Raw genomic sequence first — 23595 nt, forward strand, 5'->3', positions numbered from 1 at the left:
TGGTAAAGGAAAAAGACTACTTGAAGCATGTAGTCAAGTTCCCTACAGGGATGGGCAATCATGAAATCAACATGTCACCTGAAAAAGTCTAACTGTTTCAAGAAAATGCTTCTTAGTGGTCTCAAACAAACTTAGCACTTCCTGCTAGATTTTATTCTTCTACTGTCACAGAAAAAGGCAAGTAGAGATCACATGAATCCTCAGTGTTTCAGATCCATGCAGTAACAAGGAGTCTCAACATAAAATTTCTTTGTTAGTCAAGGGAGTGTACTGTGCTTTCATGCTAGAGAGAAGACACCCCTCTGTCTCTTTTTCTTGCTTTCTTTTACTTCTTAAAGTGTTCATGTAGTTAAAACAGTACCAGAATTGATATGGACAGGAAATTTAAATGAAGATTGCATTTCAAATTTTGTTGTAAAAGTACTTGTACTCTGAAATCACTTGGGCTTTTAGCCTGTATGTTCTTTGAATGTATCCTATAGTCTGTAACAGCAGATAGAATTGTATCTGTACGTATGCAGAATGGGAACTACACCTTCATGGACTGCACATTCAGAATAGGCTTAGCCTTCCTCTCTTCTCTCCACTTTTCTCATCAAAAGGTAGACCAGAAATCTCTTGTGAGACAATCGGACTGCTTTCATGGTCCAAAATGTTGGACAAAAACAAATTTAAAGGGTGACTTACAGTGTTTTGCTTGCTTAAAATAAATATTTCTATGCTAAAATGTAAGTAATTTCTATCTGATAACAATATATATGTTTCCTAGGTCGTCACTATGGTGCTGTCAGTTGTGAGGGATGCAAGGGTTTCTTTAAAAGGAGTGTAAGGAAGAATTTGACCTACAGTTGTCGTAGCAACCAGGACTGTATCATCAATAAACACCATCGGAATCGATGCCAGTTTTGTAGGCTCAAGAAATGTCTAGAGATGGGCATGAAAATGGAATGTGAGTGTTAATTATTCAATGTGTTAAGTACTCAGCTGTGCCTACTGAATAACAAATATGCAGTTCCAGAAAGTAAACCTTTCTTATCCTGATATGATTAGGATATATGTTTACTGACTTTACTGGCTTTGGGTTAGGCTTCTGATTAATAATTATGTATCCACCAAGCCAACAAATTTGATGTACCTACTTTGAAGCCTCTAAATTTTGCTAATAGTGACAATATTAGCAAAAATAAAATCAGGAACTAAGTGGCTCTTGCTGGTTATGAGGATAACTTTCTGTAACATGTTTAATAATAATATTTTAATATTAAAAAGATGCTCTTTTCACTTTTTTAAAAGTTACAAAGTTATTGCTTCTTACTATTTCTGTTTTAAAATTTGCTACGTTTATTTGGCACGTCAGAACTTAGTTTGTTCCAATTCTCAAGTAGAAATATTTTAGATTATGAAAGGGTTAGTTTTGCAGCACTCTTCCCTAACTGGGTGGAATTAATGGATGTGAGTGTAGTGTATGTCATGCTACAGTATCCCTTTCAAGGAGTTAACCTGCATCTTTCAGGTAACTTGCCACTTTTGACTTTTGCAGGGTTCCTTCTGGGTTTGCATTGATTTGTGTCATCCAGAATAGGAATGTGCCTAACATTTAGATATAGCTGTGCCTGGAAAAAAAACAAACAAAAACAAAAACAAACACCAAACCAAAAAATTGAAAACACAATCTGTAGAATTTTCCATCTTATAAAATGCCAAAAGAAAGAGCAATATTTGATGACAGTTCAGCAAAACTTAAAGCAAAAGATCAATCTGTGACTTTCTTAGTTAAAAGTATATATAAAAATGTACATACTTGCAGATGTAGTAACATCAGAGCCTGCATTTCTTCACTCTTGGTATTAAATTTCTGGTTTGGCACTGACTTTGTACAGCATCATAACTGCAAGAATTTTACTTTAATTTTGTATTTTTTGTTTTAATTATTTCCTTTCAAATCTGAATGTTACTATCTTTATGTAGCCGTTCAAAGTGAAAGAAAGCCTTTTGATGTGCAACGTGAAAAACCAACCAACTGTGCAGCTTCTACTGAAAAAATCTATATAAGAAAAGATCTTCGAAGTCCTCTAATAGCAACTCCAACATTTGTGGCAGATAAAGATGGGGCACGGTGAGTACCTCAGTTCTGTGCACCTTCTTTCAGGTTATTTGTGTGTGTTACTTTGCAGTCACACCTATATTCTTTCTCCCCTCTACTCTCAGAGGGAACAGAAAAGAACTCTAATGCCCACATCATCTCCTCCCATTACCAAGACCAACGTAGGTTGTGCTTCTCACAGAAGTTTTTATGTCTGAGTACAGGTATGTGGTTTTCAATTCAGAGCTGGCTCTTGTCCAGCCAGGTCAGAGCAAAGGCAGAGCTCTTTCATAGAGCTTGATATTCAAGCAAAATGATATTCAAGCAAAAAACATGTAGGTTAATGCCGTGATGCATTCGGGTTAGCACTTCTCTGAAATCAAATCTACAAATAGCAGACTCAGGCTTCCTTCTCTTAAAGACAGTGACTCAGTGTCACTCAGTGACTGTTGATTGAGATCCCAAGAGACTGGTTTCAACAACAGCAAAACAGCAGCTTCCTTTTAGTATATGGAAGATACTCCCAAGATGGTTCCTGCATTCTCAGATGTCTCCGCAGGCAGTGGGTATGGAAATGCACATCATTATAAACAGAGACAAGATTTGTTTTTTTCTGAATGCAATTAAAAAAGTCTCAATTAAATAGGACATTTTTAAAACTGTAGTTTATGAATGATTGAGAACCACCTAAAAAATTGGATCTTATTCAGTTTTCAGATATGTATGTGTATGTGTGTGTGTGTGTGCGCATTTAGTTTTTTATATATATATATTCTTTGTTGAACAAATGACACTGCAGTTAGGAAGTTTGGGCTGCAGATTTCTTGGAGGATTGTTTTTCAGTGTTCTCATTTGAAAGTCACATTGTTCAAAAGTCCTCACAGACATGTTTGCTTCTTAGAAATTTCCTTGAGCTACAGATCCATTACAGACCTTTAAACAATAAAGTCATTAAGTACAACTTTTGTTATTTGTGTTGAATTCAGATTTGCATAATGCATGATAATTTGCTGCCTGTGCTTGTTTACAATTAGTGCCCCCTTATTCCATAACATCCTGCAGCCTGAACCTGTCTTGCATGCATTGGTATTGTGTAATGGAGACTTGGAGCATCACATAAGCAGCAAATAAACTTCTTGCTGACTGCAAAGACTTTCCACTGTCTCCCTAAATTAGATACAGCAAAGGGCAAGGATGTTTGGTCAAAAAGCAGCAGAAGTAAAGGCAGCAGAGATTTTATGCAGGCCTTGATTACATGACTGTTTCTGACTATATTTTGGAATGTAAAAAATACTTTTATGACTTTCAGTGCTGTGCATTTTCTAGTTTGGAATACACAGTTATGCCTTCCTCCAAAGCCTAATGTAAAACTAGAGCTACTAGGTAGCTTTTGAGAGCGTGAGAAGACAATAACTTTCCTTAAAGCAGACTAAACCAGAACAAAAAGTAAATGAGAGGATATGTGTTTGGGAAGTTGTCATTATTTTGCACAAAAAATTAAAAGATATTCCAGTCTTTCTATCTTTCAGGCTACCTTTTGGAAACTGTTTCAGAAAGACTTATGTTCTGATGAATAAACTGTTAGCTTCACTTAAACTGTTAAATTAAAAACTGGTAATCCCTTTTATGCTGTCATAGGTTGTTACACATTTTTCTGATTAATGTAAAATACTACTGACCATCACATGTCATGCTTTTGAACAGGTCAGCTGGTCTTCTTGATCCAGGAATGCTTGTGAATATTCAGCAGCCTTTGATCAGGGATGATGGGACAGTCCTCCTAGCTGCTGACTCCAAGGTATTACTGTCTCACTTCAGTCCTGAGCATATATATTAATTTGTTCAGATCACTTTATGTATTGTACTTAGACTCAAATAGTTGTTGCTCTTGAGAAGATAAGGTTGTGATAAGTGTGAAGAGCTGTACGAATGGAGGTAATAGATCAATCAACAGGATCATTGTTTCTTTTGGCAAGCATATTTCTGCAAGAGATCAGCCACAGGTAGTTCCCTGTATGATGTCTCATTTGGGACTAGGATTGATAATTAGAATAGGATTTAAAGATAATTGAGACTGTTGTTCTTCCTGTAGGCATTCAGGAGGAAGGAAAAGGTGCATAAGGGAAAAAGAACAAAAATATTAAAAATGGGGAGAAATTATATATGATATATCAATTATAATTTTTGTTTACTAATACAGTTTTCCCTTTTTAGGCTGAAACAAGCCAGGGTGCCTTAGGAACACTAGCCAATGTTGTAACATCTCTTGCTAATCTCAGTGAGTCACTAAATAATGGAGATACTTCAGAAGTTCAACAAGAAGAGCAATCTGCAAGCGAGATTACACGGTATGCATTTATATTTACAACTTATTTAGCAATTTGTGTTTTATGTGGTGTATCCTTACACTTATTCATTGAAGGAAATTGGCATTGTAACACAGTACAGGCACAGTGCAGATTGCCAGATTGCCCCTGCTTTGAAATACAAGACCAGTTCTTCAGGATTCAGATTTGGTTCTTACCCGCTTGTGAAGACCTGTGTCCTGTGTTACAAATGTAGTGTTCTGAAGCCAGACCAGATTTGATTCTCAGAAAAATAATAAATTACTACCTTGTGACCTTGAAAGACTCTGAGTATAGCAACATTTCAGTGCTATTTTATTTCATAGGTGTGTTTTATATAAGCTTCTCCTGTGCAATGCTCCTTAACCCTGCTCTTTAGGGGTCTCTATTACTGCAGATTTATTTTTTAAATTGTACAGCCATAAAATCTCCAGGTAATGTAGTTTTAGAGAGAGTTTGAAGCCTTTCTTTTCTTCATTAATGAAATATATGTGGAAAAGGAACATAGAATATTAAAATTTCCAGCAGATCTTGAGATTTGCAATGCTGGGGAGTTTTTTGTTATATGCTTTTGCTTGTGTTTTTTGGTGGGGGGAGGCAGGTAGGTTGAATTTAGCAATATAGGTTAATAAGATAAAATACTTGGACTCAAAACTGTCCACTGTTTCTCAAAAAGAAGATTTTTAGGAGGAGCTTAACTGTCATGGTTTAGGAATGGTATCCTCCGATTTAATGTTCCAATTAAACTATGCTGCCATTTGCTCCCCACTCCGTCTCCAGCTGGAGGCACGAAAGGCAAAGATCACGGGTTGAAATAAGAACAATTTACTGGAAACAGCAGTGAAACTAGCAAGCACACGGTAACAGCAAAATGAAACTGTAAATAACAACAATATTAATAACAAAAGGTATAGACAAAGAAATTATTTACACAGAAAAGCCCCCAACAATAAACAGCTACTACAAAAGATAACCTTGTCTTGGCTGAAAAAAGGACATTAATTAAGGCTCTTAAGTCTTTCATGTAAACTCTTCAAGTGAGGGAATTAATATTTAAAAATACTTGACGCTGCAATGTCAACTTATGTCAACTTCATACTCTTTCTTTAAAGCAGAAAAAAAATTGCAAAAGACCCTCCCCCCAAAAAAATCTTGACAAAAATGTGGCAAAGCAGCACTAAACCATGATACTGTCCACTGGTATGAAATTGGAACACAAAATTCTTCTTTACATCTAAGCTCTGTTATCCTAACAGAATTTACAGTGATTTATTTGGTTAATGATCCAGCAACACCTTAAGTATAAAGGAGACCAGGGACCAGTGTCTCATGTGGTACTGTCATAAGGCTTCTAAGGCTCTGTCCTGTGAGATCAGGAGTGCCTGGCCATATTTCATCTTAAGGGAAAGGAAATTTGAGCATGTTGTCTAGAAGAAAACCACACTGTTCTGCACTGTTCTAAAAAATTGGAGATCAAGGATGGGGACAAGGACAGGGGCTTTGTTCTTCAGAGTACATTTGGTCTGTAATCCTCGCCTAATATGTGAGAAGCAGGGAATAGTGAATGGTAAGTGCAAGAGAACTGTTGTGGTTTAAGTTCAGCCGACAACTATGCCTCACCTAGCTGCTAACTCACTCCCCCACCAGTGGGAAAGGGGATAGAATCAGAAGGGTAGAAGTAAGAAAACTCATTGAGATAAAGCCAGTTTAATAGGTGAAGCAAAAACCATGCACACAAGCAAAGAAAAGGAATTCATTCACTACTTCCCATGGGCAGATAGGTATTCAACCACCTCCAGGGCAGCAGGGCTCCTGCACTTGTAAGTTACTTTGGAAGTTGAATGCCATCACACCATACATCCCCCCACTTCCTCTTTCTTCCCATTTCTTTATGTACTGAGTGTGACTTCACAGAGCATGGACTATCCCTTGGATTAGTTGGGGTCAGCTGTTCTGGATGTGTCACCTCCCAACTCATTGTGCACCCTCAGCCTTCTCACTGCAGGGAGGACAGGGAGAAAGGTGCATTGTGCAGGCACTGCTCTGCATAACAAAAACATCTCCGTGTTACCAACATTGTTTTCAGTACAGATCCAAAACACAGCCCCATACTAGCAACAGTGAAGAAAAGTAACTCTATCCCAACTAAAACCAGCATAGCACAAGACCCCTTTACCAGTACAAATACTAAGATAAAACTATCAGAGCAGGATTTACAGTAGTAAATCCTACCCTCACAGGGGAGAGCTGCCAGCAATATGTGGGCATATATATTCCTTTTATTAATTAAAGAGTACAGGGGGACCAAATTGTAATGAAAAGTCAGACTTTGTGTCAGCCTAAGGAGTTCTTGTGTATGTTGTCCCTAAGTGGAAGTGTTTCATAGCATCTAATTTGAGCACTACTCTGAATTTTTTAGGGTATAAGGAAGCACTCTTTCATTGTTTATGGATTTAATATTTTTTAGGGCATTTGATACTTTAGCCAAAGCACTTAATACCACAGATGGTACAACAGCTCATAACTTGGCAGATGGGATGGATCCTACAGGAGGAGGGAATATTCATGTAATCAGTAGAGATCAGTCAACGCCAATTATTGAAGTGGAAGGACCCCTTCTTACAGATACACATGTCACATTTAAGGTATGTGCTTCTTTAAATGTCATATTAAGCAAACTAATGCTTAAAATGTATGAGCTCTTTCCTATATAATTTCTTCTCTCGTAGTCCCAATCTGCATTCCTTGCCAGTAGTAATGAGTTACACAGTTTTCCTTCTACGACTTCTTGTCACACTGTTGATTGTGACAGACTATGAGGGTAGTTTGAATGTTTTTGCTGGTTATTTCATTGATGTTAAAAACTGGTTCATGTCTGAACTATATGTGTTGTACTGTACTTTTATTTTTTGCAGCTGACAATGCCCAGTCCGATGCCAGAGTACCTTAACGTACACTACATCTGTGAGTCAGCATCACGACTCCTTTTCCTCTCCATGCACTGGGCTAGGTCCATACCTGCATTTCAAGCTCTTGGGTAAATGGACATACTCTGTTTGAATGGTTTGCTTTCAAATGAATTTAAGCACTGATCTGAACACGTCCCAGCTATTTTGAGCTTTTTAGTTATGATATTGTTTAATTTTTAATGAATTCTTTGAAACATGTGAAGACTATGCAATATTCCCTGTTTTGAAGAACAAAACAGAAGATGGCAGAGGGGAGGATAACTACAATATCTGATGTTACTGTGGTTACAGAAACTAAAGCCAAATCAAAAGCAAGCATTAAATTGTAGAAAATAGGTCTTGTATCTTACTAAAGAACTGATGAGCACCATTTCACAGATAACCTGAAATGGTTTTCTGTAGTCTGTCTATAATTTCATTTTGCTTCTTGTAATATGCTAATATATGCCATTTTACTAAAATGTTTTACAATACATTAATCCTTATTATTAATTGTTATAAATAACATAATTATATGTAGAGTAATACCAACCTGATATGCAAACAACCTAGAGTTGTTGATTTTCTGCTGTTTGTAGGCAAGACTGTAATACAAGCCTTGTGCGTGCCTGCTGGAACGAGCTGTTTACCTTAGGCCTGGCACAATGTGCACAGGTGATGAGTCTGTCTACTATCCTGGGAGCTATTGTGAACCATCTCCAGAACAGCATACAAGAAGGTATGTTGCTAGTCCTGATAACAATACAGGGATGTTTGTATAACATTTCTCACAAGGTGTTTCCCCATCAGTGGCAGAATTGTTCACCAGGGTCCAGGGGAAGGTGAAGCTTTCTCTTTCATAATTATCCCCTGGTGATCTACAATTTTGCTGCACTCACCTCGCAGATGTGTCTGTGGGATAGAAGTGTCCGTAGAGGAAATGGGATCTTCTGTGCCTGCCTGACATTATAAAGAAAGACAGTACATCCTAAAGTACTCTTCAGATGGGCTCAGAGAGTTTTCTTCCCAGCCAGATGTATGTTTTTTCCTCTTAGAATAATGATGTCCTCCTCCAAACCACTCCAGAACTTTTCCTTCCAGAACTTTCATTCTCCTCTTTGTGGTGTAAAAACACAGCATTATCACAAGTATGTTCTTGCAACTACAATGATTTTTGATACTGCTGTAATGCAATCATGATGAACGTATTCTGAAGTGCCCCTTGAAGCATTAAGCAACATTTTCTCTTGAGATTCTTAACAAGATGTATGTAATTTTATTTTTAAGTCAGTGTTGCTCTGTTGATAATGATGATTTTATCTAGAATGGATGATAATCTGGTTTGTTTCTTTTTCATTGTTTAAGGACACTTCCAACCAATATGATTGATTGGTGTGAAAATAATAGTAATTTTTAAAAGGAGCAAAGAAACAATACTAGCAGCTATAAACACTGCTAAGACAGAATATTACATGAAAACTACCTTAAATTTAAATGCACATTAAAAGCAGTTATAGAATACTATTTGGTACCAATTTTTTAATAATTTTTTATGGTGTCATTATTGTGCACACAGCAAAAATTAGAAAATAGGCTTTTACTGTGGGGAGTAAAACAAATATATTTTTCTAGAGCTGAAGAATATGAAATATTTTTTCCAGTTATCTGCTTTGTATGTTTTATAGTTCTACAATCAAGTTTTAAACTTCTTTATTAGCTTCATCATGGTAAAGTAAATTAGACTGAAATTTGGTTCCTAAATGGACAGTATGCTTTAATTGCTTTCATCATGAATATAGGTCTTTTTCTTGTTTTGGTTTTGGGGTTTTGTTTGTTGATTTTGTTTCCTTTGGTTTGTTGTTTTGTCATTTAAGAGAGCCTGGACAGCCTCAAAATACAACAAAGTGATGCGCCTTTCCTGCACAAAGACGCAAAAGTTGAAAAGATCAGTAGGGAAACCTGCACATTGGATGTTCTACACAGAGTTAGGCTTTTACTTTATATTTGTGCCAGGATACACAGATCTGTCTATTCCACCTCTGTTCCAGGCAGTGAGTTTGGAGAGGAGTAAGTGGTAGGGCTAATACAGCCTTTAGCTGCTTCCACTTCAGTTGTCATGCATCAAAATTGAAAACAATAATTATTTTCTATAACCTGTACTTCCAGTAATTCTGCATTAGCCAAGAAAAGAGGATCATTACTGTTATTTATCTATTCTGCAAAGTTATGATGTTATATTGTGTGTTATATCTTTAAAATTCAAAACAAAGTGAAGAAATTTCAGGTCTAGGAATATATTAGTAATGAGGCTACTTATAAACTCTGGAATTCAAGTTCGCTTTTCCTGAGTTCATCTGGAACACGTTTTCCCTGCTTAATATAGGAATAAAAACATTACATCATATCTGTCTTCATCCACTTTGAGTAACTAAAAAATTGTATCACAATTAATGATGTAAGAAATGTAGATTATGCTTTCCTTCTTATTTCAAGACTGTGCAAAAAAATGGTTCTTCCATTCATTCAATCTTTTTATTGTGGTTTCAGAAAATAGGTAAAATAGTAATAAACTATGTTAAAGATTCCATTTTAGGCACATGGACTCTAAGCAAGCCTATACACTATTAGTTGTACAGACAAAAAATATTTAAGTTAAAATTATATTAAGTACTAACACTGGAAATTATGACTAGAATGAAATTATTCAAATGTGTTTTTCAAGGAAAGGTTTTATCCCTTGTGAACTGACTTACTTCTGAAGTTTGATAATATTAATTATATATTCAAAGTTTTCTCTTAATGTATTCTCTTAATGTTTTTATTCATTGCCTGGTTTGTAGATATGCAGTCCAATACAAGGATTTCTATTTACCAAAATAGAAATCTCTCCCTTCCTAGCTTAGCATCTAGTACCACTCACTTGTAACATATCCATAAATAAAGTATATTTTAAAAATCAGAATTTTAAGACAGAATATGAACCAAATATAAGGAATGTGGTCTTTCAAGTGATAGAAGAATCTGTATACATGTATTTCGGTGAATTAACCCCATTAGACAGGAAAAATACTATTTGCCATAGCTAAGAAAAGTTCACTCCTAAAAGTACGGTAAGAGGAGAAGGTAGCACTGTCATTACTGTTCTTGCATTCACTTTTGGAAAAACTAATTCCATACCATTTGAATTAAAATTAGGGTTGCATGTTAGCATTTGCTTTGTGCTTCTGTTCATTCCCAGGATCACTCTAGCCATTTGTAGAATAATTCACCATAATTTGAGAGTCTCTGCTCAGAACAGCACATCACTGGGAAAAGATTGGTGTAGCAGATTGTGCTGTCCTGGCAAAATTACACAGAAGAGTTAATATTCTGTTTGCTAGCCCTGTGTCTGAGTCAGCTTTATAAATCTTCACTTAGATAATAATTCAGGGTATCCTTATATGTTAAGTGGCTTTAAGACAGTAAAAGACTTGAAAATATTGCTTGACTTTGTTTATAAAACTTTATTTGTTAATATGTTAGAAATGCTTGAGCAGAGATGAAATAGTAAGCAATATCTTTTTGTAGATAAACTTTCTGGAGACAGAATAAAGCAAGTCATGGAACACATCTGGAAACTTCAGGAGTTTTGTAACAGCATGGCCAAGCTTGATATTGATGGATATGAATATGCATACCTTAAAGCTATAGTGCTTTTTAGCCCTGGTAAGGAATTTAGTAACTATATATTTTTAAATAATAAGCATGAATATGTAATTTTTTTAGCATTTTTTAAGTAAGACTAATGTCTTAAGACTTATCTGTTAAGTTTCAGATAAAATGATTGTTTCATAATGATTATCACAAACAATATGTGTTTTAAAATAACTTCAGAGCAACATATCCATATTATTTCAGTTCAAATATATCAGGTATTTCCTGTACATCCACCTTAGAAGATTAGATTCTCAAGTTACCTTCACCTGAGAATCTATGAGTAATGAACTATCTGGAATGTGTACTAGCAATATTAGTGAGGTAAATGGTGAGGAGGATTTCAAGAAATACATTCTCAGAGTGACAAAAAGAAATTTGCTTTCATTTTAGTATTTTTAATATACTCATAAGAGGAAAAACTGAAATATAGGCAGAAATAGCTATTTTACATTAAACTTCTGCAAAATCTCAAAAACTAAATGTAAACAGGCTATCTTTCATTTGTTACCAAAATATGACAGCAGACAATTAAAGCATAATCAAGTGTTTCTGAAATATGAGAATTTACTCAAAGAAAACACTTGAGATTTTCTGGAATGATAAGGTAAGGGCATTAAAGAGATTGGAAGTGACAGTCTTTTCAGCAAAGGTGGCAAATGTTTCTAGGACACACAGGTTTTAATCTAAAACTGCTGACAGGCTGAGTAAAAGGGAAAGTTTTGCTCAGAAATACATATTATTTATTTTAATTCAAAGGTATTTACCACTTTGAATTTAACAGAATACAAACTAAAGGGGTATGTTGTTATTGGTGTTTGCTTGGGGTTTTTTTTCATTGATATTATTTTTCTCTTTGTAATAAAACTTAATTAGAAGATACTGGTGTCCTGAAATGTTCTTTTGCATTTGTTTTGGAGATTGTTCCATTAGAATTAGGTTTATTAGGGTTTTTGTTCAAGTTGGAAAAACAAGAAACTATCCAAACTCAGGGTAGCTCTGTCCTGTTTCAAGGGACAAGCATTTTGGACACAACAGTGAAGATATTTTGGCGTAGTAAGATAGGTGATTTTTCTGGGTTTGCTTTTTTTTTTCTCTCATCATGTGACTGTCTGAGGAGCTGAGCCAGCTGGAATTAAAACATGAGACAGACTTGGGAAAATTAAGACATTGATCTATCAAGAAAATAACCCTAGATACTGCTCAGTCAGCATAGTTAGAAGAAATTACAGAAGCGAACATATTTAAACAAGCAAAGTTAAAAACAAACTCAATTTCATTGCCTGGTACATAGGTCCAGGCTTAATCTTTGTCCACTTACTTATGGATACACACAGCTATAGAGAGAAAAGTGAACAAGCTAATTCTGAAGCCAAGAAGAAAATATTCAACAGAGTGGTTTCCTTTATACAGCTAGCATGTTAAACATCACACTACCAGAGAGATATTTCATTGAAATTAAATGTGAGACTCTTATAAATACATTTATTTTGCAATGTATAGGGAAACAATCGACATACAGAAATGTTTTGTTTCTTTAGATCACCCTGGTCTGACCAGTTCAACCCAAATAGAAAAATTCCAGGAGAAGGCACAGATGGAATTGCAGGACTATGTACAAAAAACCTATCCAGAAGATACTTATAGGTATTTATTGTCTATAGTACCCAAAGTAATGTTGTGGGCTGTAGCCAACGAAAGTACAAAATAACATCATTTGTGTTTTTAACATTTGGGTTTGCTTTGTGTTTTTTTATTTTTTGACTGTTAATGAGAAAGAACTAGAACCTAATTCAAAAGCAAGCAAGTTTGTTTAAAGATACATAGAAACAAGAATAGCTGTCTAGTTTCCTCCATGTAAATTAAATTTATTAGTAATTTCTTAGGTTTTGAGGGGTGTTTTTAGACTCTCATAGTCATGTTTAGAAAAGGAAACAGACTTACTTTTTTAGAAGTTTTGGGAATAACTGCTTCAACTGACTCTAATTCACACTGCCTCTTTTTTCAAGTTATTATTTCAAGGCCTCTTTGACAACTAAAAGGTGATTATCATCCTTTAAATGTTTTTCAAGTTACATATGCAGAAAAATGTTAAAACTGTCAGTCTATAGCCCTTAGGAAAACAAGGATTATATGTAACAGGGAATAGTAACCATCTCTCAAACTTTTATTTAAAAGAAATTCCCACATCCTACTTATTTTCTCCTATGGCTGTTTTGGTTTTTTTTCACGTCTCAACTATTGTGTTTGTTACGTGCTAGAAACAGTTACTCTATATCCTAATAATCTCCATAAAACTCAGAATTAATCAACACAATGATTCTCTGCACTATCAGGGAAATTCTAATCTCTGTCTAACAAGACATACTAGAACATGTTCTTTTTTACTGTGAAAGGTATCCTTATGTAAAGAAGCAATCTCATACATTTCCATGCATTTAAGCACTGAGGGTGGTGTAACTAAAAATAAAAGAAGAAAAAAACTGTCTGAAAAGGAGAGCTTCTCCCATCTCTGGTTTCTGTGCTGATCTTACAGAGTTAACATTGTGGTGCAGTGAAAATAGGATTCTCTGACTCAGAAATATCCTCAAATCCCACATTCTTCTATGTACAATTGAGTCCTGGTTTGATTTGTGAGAGCTGATTATCTGCCATAAAACTAAATATAAAATTTGTTCCATGTACTTACTTCTCATAATAGTGTCTCAGGAAAGAAAATCAGAGTTACATTCGCCAGGCAGTGTCCTGTATTTTAACTGATAGTGTCTCTATCTCCATGCTCACCCACAGACAAGTTTAGAGAACAAATCTGATTATTTCTGAGCAACTGAATGCTGGTGCAAATTGAGATAGGAGACAAGTGTTATAATTTTCACAAAAACAACAGCGCAGTTTGAATCTCTTTGCAGTTTTGCCCTAAAGTTTACAAGATGCAGTATATTAGCCCAATGGACCTTAGATGTTTTCTCCATAGATATTCAAGCATTTTCCAGAGCACCTGTGGTCAGTGCTACCTGAGGTTTGCTATTACATGGTTCTGGTTCAGAAAATTGATTTGGTTTGGCATTTGTGATGCACAACTGCCATGTGAATTACTTTCATCACTGTCCTAAATTTCATATGCATGGAAGTCTGTCATTTCAATACAATCACTTTGTTATATTGGATATTTCTTAACATCCTGGTAAATAAAACACCAAAGCATTTGGCTTAACAGTACATTACCCCAAATTCCTTCTCTCATTAGAAGCAGATTCTTTTTTCTGTTTATATATATCCAGCCCCCTTCTGCTATCTCATTTTGCATGAAGTTAGCAGGCAACTGAGGACTATGCTGTTTATGGCTGAAATTTTACTTAAGCATTGTGCTCTTAAAATTGTGCAAATGCTTGCACTAATTAGTATGAATATTACTGCTCTCAGCATTGTTTGTCCAGAGCTGGGAATTTCAAAAGCAAGCCAAGAGAATTGTATTTGTCTCTGTCGACAAAGGGCATTAAAGTGTCCCTTTAATTGGAAAACTACAAGGCTACTTGGCTTTTTATTTCACTTGCAGGATAAAAGAGTAACCATTCTTTTTGTGGTAACCAGTTAGCTTTAGTTGCCTCTTTACTCCTATTCATGAATTGTGGAAATAATAAAAGCAGCTGCAGCTCTTTAGCCATAAAGTATCTTAAACTGGTCTTATATATATTTATAATCCACTGAACTTCTTTTTCAGGCTAGCCCGGATCCTAGTTCGCCTGCCAGCACTTAGACTGATGAGCTCTAGCATTACGGAGGAACTGTTTTTCACTGGTCTCATTGGAAATGTTCCCATTGACAGCATAATCCCCTACATTCTTAAAATGGAAACAGCAGAATATAATGGTCAAATAACTGGCACATCTGCATAGTGGGAACAACACAATTTGAGGGATTGAAGTAATTTTCACAAAAAACATATGAAGTTAAAATAGTGTTTTGGTATGTGCAGATAATTCCAACTTCTTATCAGCTTCCTGACAGATTTCTCCATGTCTTTTTCTGATGTTGACAAATTTTAAAGCAGCTATTAAAAGACCTGCTATAGAACCTTTTCTGCCACAAGGAATATTTTTGATGCCTTTCATTTAAAAGGCTATAGATTACTTACTGAACATACTTTTCACATGCTTTGTATTTAGAAATTATCAGTGGTTAAAAAGAGTTTTATAATATCAGATTAGTAATAAAATTACTTTAAAAGTAAAAAGAACAGTATGTATATATTTAAAAATATCCTTGGAATTAATGTCTAGCAAATGTCAGGGTATAATACTAGCACTTTGTAATCACTTCTTGTCAAAGCAACAGCATCATCAGGATCCTACTTATGAGTATGGAAAAAGAAAAAAATGCATACGTCCTTAGTAAAAATGCTAGTGATTTTTGTGAAAATGTAGAATGCTAAAGGAGACAATCATTTAATCTGCAAAAAGTCACTTGCTGTTACATTATGCATGAAATATTAATGTGGGTTCTTAGATATCCACATTACATGAAACTGTATCTGTTAAATTAGTGCAGTTGTAATACATAGTACAGTTCAGTCATAGTGACTATTATGTGCTACAGGAGTTCCCCACACTAGAGAAAGAAAAGTGTTTGTCACGATAATGATTAAATATCTGGGTTCTTCAAAGTGTCTGTTCAGACAAACACAATCATGACAAATGTTATTCTAAGAAAAAGCCTTTTGACTTTGGGGAAAATCAGTCATTAACTGGAAGAGGAGTAATTTTCATATAGAGTTGTGTGATGCTCTTTGAGTATGCTTTTTGTATGCTCGAAATTTACTCCTCCTCTCTGTATTCTGAACACCCTCATAATCTAGCCACAGGTACAATTTAAGACCTGAAATGTGTAGAACCACGGGCTGTCAGCAAGAGTTTATTACAAATCTCTGCCACTTTATTTCTCCCTCCCTCATTGAGCACTCCCAGTTTTGCAGTGTTCTCAACTTTCCTGTGACTCAGTTTGAAACCAAAATAATAGTTAGGATTTACTCTCAGTCCTGTACAATTATTGTTGATGACTGATACACCATGGAGAGGTATAAACGGAACTACTTTTTATTGTCTTGAGTGATGAACCATCACCATGTTTGTTAGTATTGGCCATTAGCTGCTAGCATAGGTTTCATTTTAGTGTAATTTATTATTATGGCTGTTAAGTATTTTAAAATCAAAGTTTTTTTTTAAAAAGTCATAGCAATTAATACCTTTATCTGATCCTGGCTCATTAGATGCATTAATTATTGTAATTATTTGTGTGTTAGTGGCATTCTTACTTTTGTAGTTTTATGTGACAAAAATCTAATTATAAGTTCAGCACCTTTGTTTTTCTTCTGTTATGGACATTTATTTAGAAACATCAACTAGGTTGGTGTTTGTGACTTTTCAGTGTCTGAATTGTAGTCAAAAGACCTTAAGAGCTCTAGATGAGGCTTCTAAAATAACAAAAAGTCCTGACCTTGTATACTTCGTGCTCATTAGGAGGCTGGCATTTGTAATACTTACTGTGACATATAGGACTATTTAATTTTAGCTTCTGGATGCATTAAAGTATTCTACGGTTACCATTTTTAGTACATTCAGAATCTTCTTTTCGCAGAAGGATATTACAAAGAGTCCAGTATACATGCAGAGATTTGTAATACTGCACTTTTTTCTCTCCCAGCTTTTACTATAGCAAATGAAATTGTCATAGTGTTCATGTGATGGAAAATCTGCTCTCTACATGTGAAGTCAGCTGGACTGCAGAATTTAGTACCAACCAGTTGATTGTAATGTAACTGCTGCGGGATGGTATCAGCACTCCTGCTGCACAGTCCCTATGTTAAGGGTATACAACTTAAAAATTAACATCAGAAGCAGTAGCTACCTTGAAAAGAGTTGCAGCTGCTTTTGATAAAATTTTACTGGGTTAAGTCATTGTTATTCTACAGGCATTGACTGCATTGAACTATTATGGGTTTTTTAATTGCAAGAAGGAATATGGAGCTTTATTTGCTTTCAGTATTTTATAAAAATCATTTAAGTATATAAACTAAGTGTTTTAATGGCAAATGAAAAACTCCTTAGCACAAAAACTAGCCTTTGGAATATTTGGTTTTAAATCTCAATACCCACCAGCTAGCTTTTTCTTGACAAATATCATTTCAACTCCCAATATTTCAAGTAAACGGGCCCCATTTTCTGTGTGAAAATTTGTTGTAATTTTTTTGACTTGCAATTATAACAGTTCAGGAAAGAAGCTAAAGGCATTATAGTTTTTTTGGGAACAAAGGGATCACATGAATTAAAATGTAAAATGTATGCTTTGCCTTACATTTTTAAGTCAAAATGGTAAACGTCATACAGTGCTGTTTGCAAATAAACTACACTCCCCACAAATGCAAGGCCACATAATGGGATCCTTGATCAAACCCTGGTAGTCACTCTGCAAATAGTTATTAAATAGCTTTCTAGGGATAAAATCTTAATTTGTGTAAATTGAGTAACAACCATGTAATCCGTAAGTTGGTATTATTTACTGTGCATGCATTTAATAGATGAAATTAAGTAGTTCCATCCTTAAGATTTGGATATTACCACCTAAAAGCTATAAAGTCCCTCTTTGTATAGCGTCATTATCATGATGTGCTGGCTTGCAGAGGTCAGAACCAAGATACTTAGTCCTGATGCCATTAACAAAAAGTACTATTTCTAACTGGACACTATTTTGATTTCAAGACTAACATTTTGGATTGCAGAAATTTGAACATACATGGGTGGCTGGGCTATTTCCTTCCAGGGGCAGGGCTTTGTGCTTCCCCTCTTTGAATTTCATGAGGTTCCTGTTGGCCCATTCCTCCAGCCTGTCACAATCCCTCTCAGAGGCAGTAGGACCTTGTGGTGCACACAGTACAGCTGCAGAATCAGGCAAGTTTTGCACTGTCTCTGCAGAAAATACTACAACAGTGACATAGTTCTTAGAATTTCTGAGGTTTGTTCTATCCCTTCTGCAGTGACTGGAAGATGGTAACAGGCTAATCTTAGTAGCTTTACTGTTAAATTAGTTTTGTTTTTTTCTCCTTTGAAAGTGAAGACTTTTGCTTATGAATATGGGACAGGAGTTTTTTCTTATTGTAACAATTTTTGGAAAACTATTTCTTGAGTATTTTTATATTTTAAAAATAGCTTGTTTTCATAAATATGAAATTAAATGCCAAACTTGTGTTCACAGAACTTGGAGACAAATGATCACAGTCACAAAGTGATTCTAAGAAAAGTTCATCTCACTGAAGCACTATTTAATTTAGTGCTAATTAAAAATTCATTTTCTTCAGAATTTTTGAGCAGCTCTTTTGTGCTGCTTTTCTCTTTTACTGCAGCTCTTGAAACAAAAATGTCCCTTTAATTGAAAAAGAAAAGGCAGAAAAACAGTAATAAACTATCTGATTATATTTATCTGAACCTGAGCAAATGTGTATACTAGTCATAATTCAGTCAGACAAATGTTAGAATTCTGTGCTGACTGAAACTGGGGCATGCAGGGAATGACAAGGAGGCAATAATGTCCATTGCCCATGTCCATTTCTTTTCCAGCTCTTTTGCGAAGGAACTGGATTTGAATCTTGTAGATAAAAGGCATTTGGGACTAGCTTTGTCACAATGATTTTAATTGCATTTGTGACAAGTGGAAGAAGGTATACTAGCTTTCTTCCCTTTATTTACTTACATTGGACTAAAGAGTCAGAACTAAGACCCTGTGCAAAAGTAATCTTTCTCTGCCTATTTACATTGCTTATAAAATAGCTGCAATGCTTTTGTTGTCTGTTGAGTTACTCTGGCACAAAACTGGTAGAAGAGGAAAAAATTATCTCCAAGGAGAGATCATACAAGGTCATACAACCCTTTATTTTAGCTGCCTTAAATGTTAGATTATTAAGAAGTCTCAGTTTACAGAGCACTCTGGGGCAAGAAACTATTGCTGGTCTCCACTGATTACTTGGTGTCATTTACCAAGTCTCCTTTTACAATCTTCTGAAGCCCTTGGGCCCCTGGCAGCCACAATGCCTCTGGTGAAGAGCTCTGGCTCCAGGTCTGTGTGCAGAATTCAGCTGGCTCTGCACTGGCATTACAGTTTCCTTTGGCAAAGGGCACATTCTGAGGCTGCGATAGAGAAACCAAGTCAGGGCTGAAGCTTGCAGGTGAAATCAATTTCCTGACTCTTGTTTCTCCTTTGGCAGACTGTAAAAAACTGCAGTGTGTTTTTTTGTTGTTGTTGTTGGATATAGTACGCAGATTCCTGAATTATTTCGTTCAAGATACTGCAGGTGTTGATGCCTAAAATGCTGGTAAAAAATTTGAGACGCAGACATGTAGTATAGGAAAAGGGTTTTACCTTGGTTTAATAGGATCCCAGATCCACGCCGATGGAAAAGAGAGCGACGATATCACGCATACACAATTTATTGACTTCACAGATTAGCATGCCTATCTAAAATTCCCCAATAAGAAGCCTAACAAATGAAGTAATTGCCCTCTTATTCAAATTACCTCCCCCCAAAAAGGTTACAACTTAGTTTACAAAAACATGTCCCAGTGATGGGGCTCTTTCAAGGTTGGTGCCTCATGCTCTTGAGATTGTGGAGATTGTTTAGTCTTCTCCAAAGAATTCTGAGCAGGGCAAGAGTGCAAGAGTTATAAACATGTGGGGCTAGATACAGGGAGTAAAAAGTACAGGAATGGGAAAGGGTAAAAAGGATATAAAAAGAGTATAAAAGTATAATGAAAAAGGACAAAAAACCCATCAGGCATCATTGTCGGTATATTTTCCTGCCCATTAGAGGTCAGACAGTAGTTAGGATTCTTCCCTGATTACCTTTAATTAGTGAAAGGCAATTTAAAATAAAAAAGGCACAAAATAGCATGACTAGAAAAGGGTATCAGGAGTACATTTTAACCAGGAAGACAGAACTGGAAATTATTTGGCTGAGGATACTTTCCAAGCAGTAACAAAGCAGATTTCTGCACTAACAGCACCAGTCAGGGCCCTGTTTGAATCAGATGGAGTGAGCAGTAGAACTCACAGGTCAGTCAGACACACAGCACATATCTGCTGGATGGATACCATCCTGAAAAGAAAAAAATGTTGATTTTCTATTTGAGATCCTTCTCTTCCTTTCCAGTTACTCCTACTAGTGCAAAACCAGGGGAAGTTGGGTTATTTTTTTTTTTTTTACCTGTTCTTGTCTGTAAGAGGAAAGGCAGAAATGCCAGCCAACCCAGGTATGTTCCCACCTGTCTCAGAGGTTTGCCACACTGGCCATACAGCAACAGAAAGCTTCTGCAGTAGTTTGTTCTGGTGAGTCATTTTAACAGTAATACTCCTGAATTAAGTTCAGACTTATTGTTTGGTGCCATTAACCCTTGTTAGATAATGCTACAATCCTTCTTCAGCTGCAATCAATGATACCAACATATGGGAAATTATTTGTGCAAAAAAAAAAATAGAACATTATTTATACTGGGGTTACAAGTTAAAGTAAAATTCTTTGTAAAATTTAGATGTTCTAAGTCTGAATATATTAGGCTTGGAAAACATCATAGCCCAGAATTACTTTATTACTGAGCTTTTTATTGTGAAGTCATGCTAAGTTCATCACAGGTAACGCTGTTGTAATGTTCCATAATTCCCACAGCCTTTGAGTGGGAGCCCATGAGTTAACATGAATGCTTTGAAAATGGCTTATTATTGTTAAATTCATGCCTGTCTTCTTTCTTTTTAAAGGGTTTGATAGAGTTGTACACGTCTATTTTGTGCCTCCCACCATTGTGCATTTCTGCATGGTCAGTTCTAAAACTCACTCGAGCAGCTGATGCATATGTACATAGCTGTATGTATGTGTGTATGAATGTATATGTTTATACTTCTCTGTCTAAATATATTCTGTACAGTGTATAGAAAATGCATAGCGTATGTATATATGTACAGGTATGGAGCCATTATTCATCCATTCTGTATGATAAAGTTTTTTATTCATTTGCTGATCCACAGCTTCCTAATTTGGTGAATCCTCTCAAATTTCAGAACTTTGCACCTTTTTTCTAAACCTGTTTGAGTTCAGTATTTTCTGTTCAGAACTGCCAAATATATTCCATGAATTTTCTGGCTTTTACATTTCTCTCTTTACCTTTTCTCATTTGACCTGTAGCAGTCTGCCAGTGAATAGTTAATTGAGCCTACAATGCCTGTTAAAAATAATGAATAACTAACTACTGTCATAGAAAATACTCCCCTGCTCATTATATACTCATTCTCTTCTAGCCTTCTTACATACTTTTTTGTAAAGTTGGATTTTTTGTGAAGCTTGGTAAGAGATTGATTTTCTTTTTTTATAGTCTTCAGCAGTGGTGAATTGAAAGTAAACCAAGTTGCAATTTATCACTGAACTGTAGCACTCAGAACAGGAGGCAATGGAAGCTGTTTAATAAGTCAATATTCATATTGCCATTGAGATCACCTAAAACCAACCTGTGAGTTGAATACAGACTATCTGCTCTGCTCAGTGAAACAGCAGGTCTGATACAATGGCAATTCAATAGTAGGGATCTTGCAGGTAGTTTATTTCTTAGCAAGCATCAAGGCTTCTTCAGGATTTTCACAATGCATTTCAATTGTATACTCACTTTCCAAAGCTATTCTCTTTATTTTCTAGCCTAAACTGAACACACCTGGTTGCTTCATTTAGTTGTCAGACTAATGTCCCTTTCCACTTTCTGTTCTTTGCTGGGTCTGGAATCTGTGCAGCTCCTGCACTGCATGTGACATTCCCACTGTCCATGTGGGACCTGGGCAAGCAGTTGTGAAATGAGATGTGGAGTAAGACAATGTCTTACTCATAATGAGGACTCAAAATTTTACATTATCAAAGTATAAATAGGTCTTGTTCTTTTTCCCTTTTGATGAACTTAAAAAGGAAACCTTCAGTAAAGTAAATTTATTAGCTGTGGTTTTTTAAAAAAGCATTTCACAGACCATGCAGGGCAGTAGTTCATCAAGTCTTTTTTTCTGTCATTAAAAAGGTGAAACCGAATTTTCTGGGCATTTATTTCCACCTTTTGTACTCGATGTGGCAAAGACTTGTGTATATTTAAACAGATATCAGACACCAAGCAAAATAAAGTGAACTTCATGTGTGCTTAAAGTGGACCACAAGTCAGAGGAAAGCTTGGAAAGTTTGCTATGGAAAATGCTGAGAACATTCTGTTTCTCGGTGTATTGGTTAATGAGCATTTTTAAGCTTTTATTTCAAATATAGGAATAAACTTGTAGCATTTCAAAACCTTATTTTTGCAATTTTCAGGAGGAAAAATATTTAAATTAATGTCAGGAATTCCTGTGACAAATGGTCCTTCATTGGTATCTGGACAATTTGTGCTGTTTGAATGCTCATTTTCCTCTTTAAAGGTGAACGGAAGCCTGAAAGTCTGTTACAGTCACTGTACTGCAGGAACAGTTTTAAAGTTTAGGAAGCCAATTGGAGTATTAATCAAAATTGATCTGTTTAAAAAATTCAAGTGTGAATTCACATTAAAAAAAAAGCAAACAAAATTCTTTTATACCCACATTTGAATTGTTTGCATTCTGAAGGACAAAATGAGCTCAAATTTAGTGGCAATAAAGGCTCCGTAACAATAAAACACAGGTCCATTTTAGGATATTTTCATGATCGTGGGTTAAAGTAGGACTGAATAAATTTCAAACAAAAAGTATAGTCTTTAAGAAGAAAACATTTTACTTACAGACTGTATATGTTAGTTTTTTCATACATGGAATCAATATCAAATGTTGGAATATTTTTAATTATTAATATGTACTCTGCAATACACTGGAAGCCAGTGTTCACAGTTTCCTAACTGAAAACTGCACATTGTTGTATCTATATTGGCATACTAGGCAGTGCTGAGCTCCTACAGAAAGAGCAAATTTTTATAAACGGAAGCATCTACTTTTAATTCCTTGGGATATTTTCTGGAAGTCTCTGTTCATTATAATTTAGAAAACTATTGTTTATTTTAAAAACTTTGCAAAAGTTGTTATTTCTCACAGCTTCATTTGTGAAATCAGTATTGTGTGATAGCATTTAAAAATAATAGCATGTTCTTTTTTAAACTAAATTTTATATCCAATTAATGTCTTCAGTCACAAATATGAATTTGCATTGTTATGTTTGTATATAGAGTATTGCAGTGCATGATTTAGCTTATGCATTTTATTAAATGCTGTTGTGTCATATTGTTGTGGTTAGTACTAGTAGCTAAATGAGGTTTCTACCATTAAAGTGAATTACAAATATAACTGCATTCTTGAGTTTTATTTTGAAGTTCATTTAATTTCCACTTGAACAAGAGCTAAGCCAAATACATAATTTACAATCTTTTATGGAGGAACAGCATTTTGCCTTCACTACAGTGATTATTTTATGAGAGATTTAACCGGGTCTGATACAGACGGG

General features: G+C 35.4%; 1 protein-coding gene across 9 annotated transcripts in view; it reads left to right on the plus strand.

Annotated features, from left to right (window-relative positions):
* Positions 1–23438, plus strand: part of NR2C2 (nuclear receptor subfamily 2 group C member 2) — a 36142-nt gene extending 12704 nt beyond the window's left edge. For 7 of the 9 annotated variants that reach the window (XM_085072187.1, XM_085072181.1, XM_085072180.1 and 4 more), the window contains 10 exons: positions 770–949; positions 1969–2116; positions 3788–3881; positions 4298–4431; positions 6896–7073; positions 7344–7465; positions 7976–8115; positions 10944–11081; positions 12611–12716; positions 14791–23438. In XM_085072187.1, the coding sequence (XP_084928313.1) occupies positions 770–949; positions 1969–2116; positions 3788–3881; positions 4298–4431; positions 6896–7073; positions 7344–7465; positions 7976–8115; positions 10944–11081; positions 12611–12716; positions 14791–14965 (1415 nt within the window). In that variant the 3' untranslated portion in view covers positions 14966–23438. The other 2 variants (XM_085072186.1, XM_085072185.1) reach the window with 2 other exon arrangements.
* Positions 23439–23595: the final 157 nt, after the last annotated feature.

This window comes from Lichenostomus cassidix, chromosome 12 (genome assembly GCF_008360975.1).
Source record: "Lichenostomus cassidix isolate B80296 chromosome 12, HeHo_3.0, whole genome shotgun sequence".
NCBI classification, from domain to species: domain Eukaryota; kingdom Metazoa; phylum Chordata; class Aves; order Passeriformes; family Meliphagidae; genus Lichenostomus; species Lichenostomus cassidix.